Source organism: Coloeus monedula (assembly GCF_965178545.1).
Source record: "Coloeus monedula genome assembly, chromosome: 1".
Classification (NCBI taxonomy): Eukaryota; Metazoa; Chordata; class Aves; order Passeriformes; family Corvidae; genus Coloeus; species Coloeus monedula.
This window is the reverse complement of record NC_138781.1, coordinates 9489854-9504596: the sequence shown is the minus strand read 5'-3', so window position 1 is coordinate 9504596 and position 14743 is coordinate 9489854. Positions and strand designations below refer to the sequence as shown.

At 38.2% G+C, this 14743-nt stretch overlaps 1 protein-coding gene across 5 annotated transcripts in view; it reads left to right on the top strand.

Annotated features, from left to right (window-relative positions):
• Positions 1–14743, top strand: part of ESYT2 (extended synaptotagmin 2) — a 93453-nt gene that overhangs the window by 34795 nt on the left and 43915 nt on the right. For all 5 annotated transcript variants that reach the window (XM_082297812.1, XM_082297809.1, XM_082297813.1 and 2 more), the window contains exons 5-7: positions 831–903; positions 1733–1822; positions 12987–13042. In XM_082297812.1, coding sequence (XP_082153938.1) covers positions 831–903; positions 1733–1822; positions 12987–13042 — 219 coding nt within the window. The remainder of the gene's footprint in view (positions 1–830; positions 904–1732; positions 1823–12986; positions 13043–14743) is intronic.

Here is a 14743-nt window from a genome sequence, read left to right as displayed (position 1 = left end):
ACCAGCTCTTGGAAAAAAGCTCAGCTCTGCTTGAACTGCATGAAACTTCAAGGAGGGTAGCTAAAAATCCAAGCCTCAGTTGTGTGTGAATAATCTTGTAGCCTTGTAGCATGGGCAAAATAGATGGGACTTCTTTTTACCGTCTTTGACAAATCTAAAATACAGGGCAGCATCTGGGAAATTCCAATCACTTGACCTTGCATCCCCAAAAACGGGATGCAAGAACTGTTCAGGGAAAAATCTGCATAGTTTTTAATATATTCTCTAATTTGCTTCCTGCCTTCTCTCCCTTCAGAATGGGCCCAACTGTTTTTGGCATAAAACTTGCTTAGAGGATCATTCAGCTCAGCATGCCCTGCTTATTGAAATTCTAAATACGAGTGGCTTTGCAAGTCTATGAATATTTCAGACAAGTTTCATTTTTAGCATAACACGCATTTCTGTCTAGTGCTTCTCATGATTATGTTAGATGAGCATGAATTTGGGTAGGTTTGCTATCAATGAGATCTGTGGAGAGCTTTCGTGAAATGGAGTATGAGTTCTGTGTCCATTATTTCCCAAAAGTTGGGCCTCTTGCTTGTTTTCTGTTATGCATCCTTCTGGAGATGATAGCAAACCTAGGTATTTGAGTGATTTTGATGACAGTGGTGATGTTTTGAAGGGGATGTTTTAGCAGACTGACATTGTTTTATGTTCTGATATTTCAACGTGCATTTTTTGTGCATACACTGAGATACAAAATACATTGTCATGACAGTGCAAAACAGAACCAACAGTTTATTGCAATTTAGTCCATAAAAGTGAAATGTATACTTCCTTTTTTGGTTTAGTTTCGTTGGAAACTGTGAAATTGATTTGGAGATCAAGAGATACTTCTGCAGAGCTGGTGTGAAAAGTATACAGGTGAAATTAAATTTTTTTCTTTTGATTTTCATATCACTTAGTCATTATTTTCTGATGAAATAATCTATAAGAAAGAAACTGTAGTTTTCTAGCTTACTATTTTTTTTTTCTCATTTAAATAGTATTGATATTGCATGGTAATTTCAGTAACATGACTTAAAAGATCAAATTCCTTTAAGATGTAGAACTATTTCAAATATATAACATTTATATAGGAAAAGCTGGAGATAATTTCGCATCAAGACAATGTGATGTGTCATGTGTTCAAGTGTTGCTCAGTTTATGAAGGCACCACAGATGTTAAAATTTTGTTTCATTTAATATCTTACTGTCAGACAGAATTACTGGTTTAGATGCAATTACTATTAGTAGTCTTTCCATTTGATATTCTTTCTGAGGTTTCCTTAACTTTCTGATAACAGATCTCTCCCTGAGGAAGAGAATTAACTCTTTTGCATGTGTGTCTTGACACACCTATAAGCATTTACCTGCTTTTGCTCTAGTACCTGTGGATGCTGCTGTGCTTCTTGTGTCAAATTTGTTTACGTTGAGCTGTAGAAATAATCTACTTCACACTTCTAGGAAATTGCCACCAACATGACACTGCATGATACAGATGAATGTAATGAATTTTTAAGCCCAGCTGTTGAGTGCTTGTGTAAATTTTTTTGGGTTTGGGTGACATGTAAAGTAAGAAAAAATTTTTATATATATCTTCCATAATCAAGAATTTAATGAATTAGAAGTGTGAGCATTGCCAGCAAATAAATTTTATTTAAAACTTGAACTAAGGTCAATTTCATTGTCTTTTTTTCTTCCCTTTCCACAGATCCATGGCACCATGAGGGTTATCCTGGAGCCACTAATTGGAGACATGCCCCTAATTGGAGCACTATCCCTTTTTTTCCTCAGGAAACCTGTAAGCACTTTTCTCTCCCTTTCTACATTTTTTGACAGTGCTGATGACGGTAGTTAGAAAATGATGGAGCAAGAATTAAGCAGCAAAAGGAAAGAATTTGGAAAATCACTACTGTTTGGTTGAGCTTTCACAGATAAGCAGTGGACAAATTTTATGAATGCTATCAGGAACCAAGATGGATAATAACTACCTTGGAATTTAGAAGTGTGTTTTGTCAAAGCTGTCAAACTTTTATTACAAGCCTTCTGAATAAGGCAAGATCAAAAGTTACCATCTAGATTGCTTGTAAAAAAGCTTCTGTTGGTGTTCTCATGACATTCTGTAGGTACATGATCTAACTTAAAATTTCACAAAATCTGTGCAAGATCGTTAAGAAAACCAGTGCCAGTGTTAGCACAAATTAAATTAGAATGGGAAATGACCCACCTGCTGTGAAGTTTTTGTCCTAGATTGCAAGTGGGCAATTTCTATTACGTTTACCAGTGACCCAAGTATGAGGGTGGATAAAGCACATAGTGAGGTGGAATTGGAATTCAAAATGATCATGACAGTAGCAGAAGTGGAAAGGAGAGAGAAGGTAACAGAATTTAGCTGGAAAGTGTGCTAGGCCCAAGTGCACGTTTGGGCAGGAATAATAGTAAAACACAGTTGAGCCCACAAGGTCTTGCTGGTAGGAAGATGATACAGCCAGACTGGCGTGTGTAAACAAGAGGACAGCCCTCAAATGCTTTCAGTTTTAGGCACAGCACTTCAGCAAATCTTGTTTTATAAAAATATAAAGGGTGACATAATACACATTGCACACTGACTGGCTGGTGGACAATTCTTTGATGTTGTGTATGTGTGTGTGAGACAGTTTCAGCAATTTGAAGTTCAGTACTGTATCAGGAAGAGAGCTTAATAGAAAATGTGAACAATGTGGAAATTCTTACGCTACACAGACTTCTTTAAAGAAATTAATTGTTTCCATCTCTTAGTTGGAAGTATATTTGCCATTGGAAGCTTTTCTTCAATATATTGTATTTAAACATAAAACTTACGGTGTCAAGGTTTAACAGTTTCTGACTGGCAGGTCACAAATTACAAGTGTATGGGTTTAGACACTTTGAAGCATCTCAAATTGATCATCTTGGTTTCATCAGCAGTCCGGAGCTCTGAGAAGTTGGTCTGGTTTAAAAGGCTTGGGGGGTGAGAGTGAATTCTTCAACTTCAGAAAGCATGTTATTTTCTTCAAAGAAATCACGTTCTTGTAATAAGTTCTTAAGAACAAATGTTCTATGATAAATTTTTTGCTACCTTGTTGAAAAGATAGGTTTGGTTTTGGGTGTTTATGTATGGCCTAGAAACAACTTGCATCATTTATGTTATTTATTTGGATCATTTCATCTGTCTGGAGAAACCATGTGTGCTTGGGTAGAATGAATGGAGACTTAAATCTTAGTAAAATATGCAAGGATTTGGAAATATTTTGAGACTGATTAAGTCAGTGTTTTTGTAAAAGTGAATTAGTTCATGCAAAACTGATAAAACATCATTGCTCTTATTTGGAAATAGTTGAGGAAGTACATTGGGATGAACTAAATTTGGATTTCCACAGATTTCTTTGAAGTGAGCCTATACACGAGGAGATGTCTGCTTAAGTTTCACCTCATTTTTACCCTCTGGCTGAGCAGTGAGTGTAGGACATCTGTTAATCTTCATGTTTATAGTAACAAAGTAAGCATGGCCCTGACCAGGATTGAATGCTGTCTTATGCTGGTTTGCACTATATTATTGTTAGCATACTCTCTGATATTATTTTGCTATTTAGTCCTCTCCTAAACAATTTCCATACTCACTACAGTCCCCAGCTCATTCCAGGGACCATCCAATAAACAAGTTAAATGCAAACATTCTGGTTTAGAGGAACAGGGAGAAAAGTGTAGCTGTGTGAATGGATGCGTTGCCTTTTTTTTTTCCCCTACAGGAATAACCTTTCTCCGTGTTCTAGCTGTTGTTTGTGTTGTCTCTCTCAGTTCTGCTTTGTACAGTCCTTCTGCAGAAGCCATTCTGACACACTCTGTGCTGGAGCCATGACCTGACCCAGTATGTTTGGATTGCTTCCCTGGGGTACCTCCTGCAGATGCTTCTGTTTGGTGCCTTCTGGGGGAGAGGTAGGAAAGCTGGCCGTGGTAGGGAGGGAGAGATCAGCAGCAGGCATCCCTATAAGCAGTTCCTGGCACTGCTCTGATGCCTAGCATCCTGCTCTGGTAGGAGGTATCCAAACTTTCCACTTCTGGTACTCCCAGAGCCCTCTCCAGTAGATTTTCAGTCTGGTACCTGTGCCCAGTCCTTTCTGTCCCTGATCCACTCGAAGGGTGATGCCTCTGCAAAGTGCGTAACTAGGACAGATTGCACTTGAGAGAAGAAACTGAAAACATACCAAGTGAAACACCTGTCATTTGGGGTCAGTTTCTGAACTTTGGGAAATACTTTGCCCACAGTAAATTTGTCTTGCTCCTATCCCCATGACACTTTATTAGGGATTTGGCTGACTTCTTGGGACAAAAAAAAGGATGGGAAGTAGAGTGGAGTATCAGCTTGGACTATTAAAAAGTTAAGTTCTCCCCAAAAGTATTCAGTTACAAAAATGTTAAAAGTATTTTTCATGTTCCTTTCATTTAAAAACTAAGGTAGTGATCAAGGTCTGAGCAAGCCTAAGGGTGAATGGTTCAACAAATAATCTAAGGTAGCCCATAATTTTGACAGTTATCCATGGCTGTTCAGCTTTTTCCAAGCAGACTTCTCCCCACTGCATTGTGTTTTCTCAGTGTTTATTTTTCTGACTTCGGTAGAAAAATGTAAAATAATGCTTATTATAGCAAGAACCAAATTCTGTTCTCTTACTAGAGAGCAAGTGGCTGCAGCCAAAGAAAGCTTTTCTTAACTATTTTTGTTAGAAGAGAAGAGGAATTAGTTGGCAGCTAGCATTAGATTTTGTTCTCATATTTTCCAGTCTAAAGTAACTGGCAACAATTCCTCTTGCTCTGTATCATCTGTTTGCTGGACTTAATGACTATATAAGGCAACATGGCCTATGAGTTTACCAGTCTCATATTTCTGAGTAATACATGAAATTTTTGATCTTTCAAGAGTTCTTACATCTTATGAAACCTTTTTATATACTGTATTTTGTTGTTATTGTGAAGAAGGTGCTAGAAGTTTCATCAGCTTATAAAATGTCCAGATATGTAGGAGATTTTAAGGGAGGGAAATATGTGCATGCTAATGTTTGAAGCAATCTTTTAAATCCGAGTGTCAATGCTAGAGAGAAGGTAGCACTGGATTAACAGTCAGGATTTGTGAGGTTCTTTGCATACTTCTCATTATGTTAACATTATATATATTTACCAGATACTCAGTTTCCAAAGTTTTAGTTATGATTTTACTTTTAGCACAAGTCACTACATAGTTATTTTGATTTGTGGTTCAGTTATAGAAGTTTAGGTGGCTTATAGTTGTACTATAAATGGGTAATTTTCAAAAGCTTATTCAGTGGTGCACTCAGAATTGAGGGTGTGTCCTAACCCAATCATTTTCTCTTAATAAAAGCCAAAACCCTCCCAATAGGACAAACACATAAAAATACTATTGTTCTAAAAAGAACAATGGCTGGAAAACAGGATGTCTTCCAGGAAAATTGGGCAGCTCTTCCAAAGCTCTGATTTTCAGATTCACAGTTTTGCTTTCTACTTTCTGACTTGAGTATTACTCTCCCTCTACTCACTTTACAGATTGGTTCTGTCCTGTAGTTTTGATTTATTTTTATATAGATTTAGTTTCATTTAATATTGCCTGCCTTTGGAAAACTGGCTGGATGGACTTTCAAAATTATAAGTATGATGAAAATTAGACTCAAAAGGAGTGCTTGCAGCAAGAACGAGTCCCAGTGAAATGGCTGGAAATAAACATAAAGTGGTTATGTAGAATGCATAGATTGCCTCTAGAACATAAGAGACTGTCAGGTTTGTGGAACACCTGTATAAATGCTGATGCACAGCTACTGTTAGAATAATATTTGTTAAGAATTAGTCTTGTTGCTTATGAAGTGAATGATTTGCCCTGCTACTCAGCATACTTATAATTTGCTATAACTTACCTTTTTCTTAGTGATTTTAGATTTTGGTAGTTTATGGGATGTTTTAAGGGCCATCACAGTTGGTGTTTCCACAGCACCATACTCTTTTCTCCCTGTGCCCTCCCATTCAATGTTGTTGTCTCTCCTACACCAGTGTTGAAACTTATGCTGCTGGAGGAAGCTGGCAAAGGGAGGTGAGCTGGCAGGATATTGAACATCACAAGAAGTGCCCAGTTTCGTGTCCTTCGGATGTATTTTAGCAGCCTGAGCCGGCTCACTAAAGTCAGGAGAGTGTCAAGACTGGTGTGAGGCTGTGAACCAAAATGCAGACTGGTGGAAGGGTAGGAAGGAGTAGAGAGAGTGGAGAGAATTGGCTTGAATGAAGCTGTGAGTAGCTGGCACTGTGGAGAACAGCAGGTGCACTGGATTTGTGTAAAGTCAACTGTGATCCTGCTTCTGGTCACTTTACTCACTTGCCTGCTTTGTCTTCTGCCCCCTCGACTATACATCTTACCTCTCAAGCAGTTGTCTCACTTAAATCTTCAGAGAGTTACAAAACTTTTAAACACCATTTCTGTGCAGAGATACTCCATGTTTCCTATAGCAACCAGTGGGACTACTGTAGCAACTACTCTCTGTAGTATTGTTTGAGAGGCTGAGTTTCTGGGAGATACACTGGATAATGTTATATATTAAATTATTACAACAATGCCAGCACTTCAGCATTGTAGGTGGTGATGGGCTTTGCTCTGCTAACAGACAAATTGTACCATGTCTCTGTATGACCATTCACAAGCAACAGAAGAGGGCATCTTAGTCCCCTCCTTGTAATGCATTTCTGAGAAGAAACACAGCTTATCCCATGGAATTGTCTCCTAGTGGCTTAAGTTTTTCCTGCAGAAGTCTTACACGTCCATAACTTGTTTAGCAGGAAGTTTTTAATCAGCATTTTAAAATATTGTGTGGCTTCCCTTCTGAGAATTAGTAGTGCTTACGGCAGCCAAATCAAGCCAGAAGGTTGGCAGTGTTTAGAGGCTGCCTTTTGTGCGTCTGTTAACTTTGTTTATGGCCCTGTGTATTCTATATTCCACTACATATTTTTCCCTTTGTAAAGGTTTCTAGGGTCTTGAGAACACCCAATGTCATACAGAGATATATGTCGTATAGAGATACTCAAGAGGTTTTAGACTGCCTTTTCTTATAGGCTGCAGGGGTTTATTTTTAAATTTTATTTTTTAACCTCTTCTTATGTATGTGTTGCATTAGTTCTCAGTACAGAGCTTTGGTAAGACATTAATTTCTTGGTTTTCAGGGAGATAACAAAATTTGTTTTCACTTCTCTGAGCAGAGGAAAAATTGTAAGAGGTTTGAGTAACAAGACACACAGACTACTTCATTGGAAAGTGTAACTGGTGTCTGGAATCCTGCCTTTGTCCAGTGAGCTGGCTGGTAGAGGCACATCAGTGAGCTCTGTAAGGCACATCACCTCTCAGTTTCAGTGTGTTGTGGAAGAACACCCTCGTTTCTGGCTTCTGGCAGAATTTCACTTAGTGACAAATGCTGCACACAGTTTTTCCACTGCCCTGTTAGTTCTGCTGCAGAGAACCAGCTGGCATTCTCTGAATTTAGCTAAACTAAGGGAATTATGCATTGCTTAAAGCAGTGACAGAGAAGGAAATTATATTGTTAAGCGATTTTTTAAATATGGAAATTTTTTATATTTGGTGCTTCATAAAAGATTCATCAGCTGGCAGTCCTTTGCTTGCTCCCTTTTTTCTCCACAGCACTCTTCAGTTAGTTAGGATGGCAACGTTCCTGTAACTTCTGTCAGAACCACAAGTTAGGGGGTCATCATCTTTTCCAGCAAGTCATGGCATGGCAGTCCCCAAAATGTAGAATAAAATCCCTTGGTATGTGGCTGGACTGTGACTGGGGGGCTCCCTCCTGCCTATGAAGAAATTCTTTGCCTCATTTCTTCTCAGTCTGCTGTGTGTTTGTCTGCTGTCAGTGCTATTTCTATACCTCTGCAGGTGTAAGGATGTTTTTTGTCTGAACTGGTGTTGCCTTTTAGAAAACTCTTCTTATGTTGCAAACGGTGTATCTATTGCTGGTCTGATTTCCTTTGGAAGCCAGGAGAAGACCTGAAACATCTTTATTGAATGGAATGTTGAGGTGATGGCAGGGGGAGATAGAGCACTAAGAAAAATATAAGTGAAGAATACAAAAAAAGTGTTTCTCCCTAATACCTGTAGACTAAAATTAGAGTGTGTGTTACTGCTGGGTGCTTCTGGTAGAATGGGAAAGGAAGCTCTGTGATGGGCAAATGCAACAAATTTTATCTGCAAGGAGAACTTACCTTCAAAGCCCAAACAGTGAAAGCTTGATTATGCCAGGAGTTTGAAGGCTCATATTCCTTCCAAAACATTTAATGGCATAAGATTTATTTGCAAAGCTTTTCTAATAATCCTGTAAAGTGCTTAGCCAAAGTAATGTTTTTTAATTTCTGAGCTTCAGCTTCAAATGGAAGAAGATTTCTCTTTAACATTTCTGAAATTGGTCTTTGTCTTTAGTCCTGTACAATAAGTGAAGAGAATTTCTGATATTGTGTGTACTAATTGTATTTCTTGTCTAAGTGACCACTCTTAATAGCACTGTTTTCAGGTTATTTGTGTAATTGTTTTTCCATGCTTCATGCTCTAAGGACTGATGATGGAATGAATGGGTAGCCTTGTTTGTGAGCAGAGGTGTGTAATAATCAAAATATTGACACTGAGGTTGTACCATAGGCACTTTGTGTTTCATATGCTGTGTTGCAGCCTTTTGAAATGCTTTTAGTCACATCTATGAAAAGTATCAGTTCTCAGTGGCATCTCTTAGGTTGTTCTTGGTTTTCTTTTGGGCTCTGGCAGTTAATACAGAAACTGCTGGAATTAGTGTTTAAGTCCAGTGCAAGAGATGTTTCTCAATGCTGAATTTCAACATGCATTGTGTTGCTCAATGCATTTATTCAGTGAAGTCTGTTTAGGAGACAGTACAGGACTTTGCTGTGTTAATTACTGTATGCAAACATGAAAACAAAAGGAAATGCAAATATTTTCTCATTTGCTATTTAGTCTGAAAACATCATTATGTAAAATTGCTAAATACAGGATGCAGGTATGAACACCTTAGGATAGGAACCCCTTTTTGAGGGTATTTATGGTGTGCATTTGCCTTCTATTTTGCCTATCAGTAAAGAAAAAATAAATCATAAATTGGGTTCCTTGTCTTGAAACAGTATAAAGTTACTTCTTCTAGAACCTTGGTAGACTGCATAGATTTTTAAAGTGTCTCATAAAGTACAGTCAAAACTTGTGATTAGAACAAGAGAATCAGTCTGAATACTCAAGTTGTGGTTAGTCTTATCAGCTACTACTGAGCTACTTCTTTGCTATATTACTTAAACATCTGTGGGTTTGCAGGATTGAGGAAGTACTACAAAACTGAAATTATTCACATTATTTAATTCTTAACTTTTTTTTCCCAGATTGAAGATGAAGAGGAGATTTGAGAATGTATACGAATAATTTGCGCAATTAATTTTCAGAGAAGAATGTAGTGAAATCATCTTAGTTTTCCTAAATGTAAATGTTCTGTGTTCTAGCACATAGTTTGTTATTTTAGAACTGTACAACTAAAGCTTACATACCAACGTAAAAGAACCCATTTTATAACAAATTATTTTCAACAAGGGTTTTTTTAAATTTGGAAATTAAAAACCTCATAGCTTTAAATTGATAATAATGTAGAAAAAATATAGCACCTCAAAAAAAAAAGGAAAAAGACTGTTCAGTATACTGTAGGAGTTTTAGCTAAGAACTTACTCTCCTCTGAAAGGTATTACTGCCATTTAGACTTGCTAGTATTCTATAAACAGATGTGCATTAGCCTTTTCTCACAAAAATAATCCTGCTAGTATTCTAATAAAAAGTGAGCAAAACTAGTTGTAAATGAGGTGCTTTAAAAAAGACATTGAATACAAAGTGGTACTGCAGCCAGTGGTAGCTTTGTGCTTTCACCTGAAGAAGGATGAAAGTCAGCAATCTCTGTAGAACTGCTGAAGAATTTTTACTTGAGATTCTGACAGTCTGCTTTCATATATAAGAAATGTATGTCAGGTAGATGGCTTAGTCTGAAATTAGTTTCCCTTACATAGGCATCTAGCGTGATTCTCTGTAGAGAGGGAACATGTGAAACAGGATCTCTGACTTTCTGGAGAAACTACTGGGTGGAATTATTCCATGATAGGGAAAGATGGAAATTTTCTGCCACAAGGAAGATGACTTCCATCCCATCTGCAGATTTGCAGTGTGGAACAGATTTGGGGCCAGTGTAGCAGAGAGGGCCTGGGAGCATCTGAGCCAGCAGAGCCTGAATGCACTGAAGCATCAGGAGAAAGGGGAAAGTGGTCACTACTGAGAGACTCCTGGCCCCATGTGCCAGCCTGACCTGTTTCCTCATGAGGTTTCTGTTTGCCTGGACCTCAGATTCAGGATGCTGTCAACTGTTAAAGCTTGTCTGGCCCTCAGATTATTACCCACTGCTGCTCCTCCTTGTGGGGATCAGCAGCACGGGGAGATCTGGAAAGCACGAAACGTGACTGCACGGCTGTGGGGGTGATTCAAGGGCACAGGGGCTCAAGTGGTGATCTTGGTCCTGCTGGTAAGGGAGAAGAGACAAGAAAAGTGATTGGGAGTAGGCAGGAGGGAGTCATGAACGGGAACTCATGGTTAACCAAGCCAATAGCCCTCTGTGATCAGAAGGCTGGCTTGGTGGATGAGGGAAGAACTATGGATACAGAGTATCTTGACTTCAGTAAAGCTTTTGACATTGTCTTCTGCCACATCCTCATAGGTAAACTGCTGAGTACAGACTGGATAAATGCACAGTGAGCTTGGTTTATAAGTGGCTAAACCCTTCAGGCTCAGTGAGTTGTGGTCAGCAACATGAAGTTTAGCTGGAGGACAGTCAGTAGTGGTTTACCCAGGAGAAAATGCTGGAGCCAGCACAAATTCATGGCTGTCCTGGATGGTGGGACAGAGTGTGCTCTCAGCAAGTTTGCTTACTTAAAACTGGAAGGAGTGCTTGATACACCTGATAGTTGTACTCCTATTTAGAGGGACCTTAACAAGCTGGAGAAATGTGCCAGCAGGAATCTCATGGAGTTCAACAAATGGAAATGTGAAGTCTTGTGCCTAGAAAGGAATAACCCTGTCCCCCAGGGCAGGCTGGGGGCTGACTGTCTGGCAAGCAGCTTTGCTGGAAAAGATATGGGCTGTTCAGTTGGACAGAAAGGGGGACAGGAGTCAGAAATGTGCACTTGTGGCAAAGAAGGCCAACAGCATCCTGGGCTGCATTTAGGGAGAAGCACTGTCAGCTGGTTGAGAGAGATTTTTCCTTTCACCACAGCACTGGTGTACTCCCCAGTACAAGAGAGACAGGGACATGCTGGAACAAGTCCAGTGAAGGGCCACAAAAGTAATTAAGGTACTGGGCATCTCTCAGACATCGTGTTCCAGTCCCTTAATTGTCTTCATGAAGCCCAGGATAGCCTTAGCCCTGTTTCTGGCAAGGGCATGGAGCTGGCTTGTGTAGGTTCTTGCAGTGTGTCCCATGATATGTCTTTCCTTTTGTTCTGGAATATGTGGTTATTACATTTGGCTTTTTTCATTGAAAGGATAACGATTGTCTTTTTTTTCCTACGTGTTTGTTGCAGATAGGCTTGGTAATATTGTTCATATAAATATTTTGCTACTATTACAAAAGTATATTAAGTAAGTGTTCCTTATATGAGTAAATGCATTGTGTGTTATCTTTACTGGAAGTATTCGCAAACGAAATCACTAATTAAGCTATTAATAGATCCTTTGTAAAAAAATGTTATGTGCTATTTTTAGAAAAGAAAGTGAAGGCAGGGTGATGATTCTTGTCTGTGAAAATATGCAACATTTGTTCTTATAGAGATTTGTTGTTTTGTTTTAGCTTTTAGCTGAACCACTACCTTTAGTTTCTTAACTGAGGAATATCAATATCTTTTTCTCATACAGTTATGCTTAGATTGGGTGAGTTGGATTTGGAAAAGTGGTAACTGGGTGAGTTTGGTTTTGTTTGTTGTTTAAGTATTCTGTTAACTTCTGTGAAGTTAATAGAAATCATTCAATGAAGAGAGAACTGAGGGAACTCGGGTCTGTTGGTTTTGCAATCTAGAATTAGAATATTATGGGATCAAAAAGGATGTTTTGAATTAGTTGTTAGTGCCAGCAATCCTGAAACAGAATAGGTACCTTTATACAGCATAATACTCTGCAAAGATTTTTCAGTGAAGAAAGTATGTGTGATCTAGTAATTAGTTATCCCTTTTAATCATTTCAGAGTATTTTTCTCACTTTGATATTTAATCCTGTTAATACTTTTCTTCTTTATTAGTGATAGAATGAACTTGTGCCTTGAAAACAGCCTCCTCTTATATTTGCAAGCTGTTACCCATGTTCTTTCCACCTTCTTAATCCGAATTTTTCATTCTTTCTGTTGGTTATGTCTTCTAGATCTCTTATTTTCCTGGTCTCATGTGGGATTCTTTATCAGTTTATTATAATTTGCAAATTCATGTTAATGACTGTTCATCTATAACAGGTCTATGGTGACTCTAAAAATGTTTCTCCAGAAAATAGGACCACATTTCATTATTCTGTATTGGTTGTATGGAGTAGATCCTGTGTACTTGTGTATATTGTGGGGTGTGTGTATTTATATGCACGGTGGAAGAGTGGATAAGAGAATGGTGAAACTTTTTATAACTTTTAAAAAATGTGTCTAAAAATTCTTAAGAATGGAAGAGGGTTGTTTTGTTTGTTTGTTTAAGAAAATCCTGGAAACTGCTTAATTCTCCACTGATCAGATTTTATAACAATTGGGTTTATTTCTTCAGTGTTATGAATTCTAAGTTGCTTTTCTTTTTTTTCCTTCCTTTTTTTTTCCCCCCCTCCTTTTTTTCTCTGTAATTCACAGCTTTTGGAAATTAACTGGACTGGGCTGACCAATCTTCTGGATGTCCCAGGACTGAAGTGAGTATACCTAAAGTAGTGTTTGCTATATCTGCACCCCAGTAAAGCCCAGAAAATCCAAAGACCATCAATTGAATCATTTTCAGGTTAGATGACTCTGAGCAGTTCTCTCTTAAAGTGGAATTATATGAAATTGCTCAATTTGCAGAAGATAGTGATTTCACTACAAGTCAAAGTACGCCAAAAGTATATCTAGGAGGTCTTGTGAAAAGTACTTTGAAATATAATTTTTAATATACTTCTCTTAGTGTTCTCAGCCTTTCCAGATTTCCAGAATCTTGTGAATTTCCTATCTGCCAACTCCTAGGACAGCAGAAAGGCACAGAGCCTTCCTTTCATGCCAGTGGGTTCATGACATCTTGGCTCTTGGCTTTGTATGCCAATCCATCTCTATTTGCTTGTGTAAAGGTAGTTAGAAATACCTTAAGACTATTCAAATTAAATAAAGTTTGTAATATCTTCAAGTGCTTACTTTTAAAGCTTTCAGTGTATTATGTGAAGGTCAACTGGAGTAGCAAAAATATTGACCATATATAGCTATAAAAATGCTTAGCTTATTCAGAGCTTTTCCTAAAACCACAGGATAAAATCCCAGATTAAAAAGCATCAATAGAGGTGCAAATCAAGCTGCTTTGAATCATTGCAATCCTGATAAAGTTAAATCCATGAATATATTCATAATTGCCAGCTTTTAATAGTTACCCAGGGGCTTTTTTAATATGGAGACAATGGCAAAGGAGATAGTGGTGGATCTGATACATGCTTGGATTTTGTGACTACCCCTTTTATTAGATCACATACTCTCAAGAGTTGGCTGACTCCAGAATTAATTTTTTGTTGTTTCAAAACAGGAGTTTGAATTTAGATATTAAATTAATCCCAGAGTAATCAATTGCATGACTGAAGTGGATCTTGCTTTCCTTAGACACGTGAAGCCATTGCATGCAATCCCAGCTGAACAGTTTGAAATTAGAACTTGCAGTAAGTAGGTTAATGGCTGCAAGAATTGCTCACGTTTCAAGCCTGCTTAAGGCCGTCTCTGAGGAGAGAGGTTTTCTTGATCAGTGAGAGAAAATGGCTTCCAAAATACAGCTCCTGAGTAATAATTCGCTCTTTTGATATGACTAAATTTACATTTAGTACTTAAGTTTACTAGGCTCCTGAGATTCACATCCTGCTACGTATTTGCCCGATTGCAAACACAAAACCTCAGATGTAAACAAAGTCTCGCTAAATATCTCAAGTTTATGGTTTCCAGAGCAACCAAACTTGGCTACACATGCACAGACTGGTGCCATCTAGACGTGGTATAGTTTCTATAGTAACTGTAACTGAGGTGACTCATGCTCTGCCTTGCCAAGAGGTTTCTTTAGTGCTGTATTTGTTTTTCTTATCTGTATAGGTAAGTTGTATATTTTGGTATGATGACTTGACATACTGTAGTCGTTATAAAAAATGATGAACAAGAGATTGCTGGCACCACAGGTACCTTTTTAGTCTTATGGCTGTTGGCTGCACACTAAACTGCTTATTTGTACTCTGCAAATGTCTTGTACTAATTGAATTTCTGTGTTAGCTGCTGGATGCTTCCCTGTCAGCTGTTAGCAACTTTCATTACTCTTCCTGTATGACTCCACAATGAGAAGGACATACAAGTAATTCATACTCCATCATTAGTACAGCTTGTGGAGAAGTGGAATT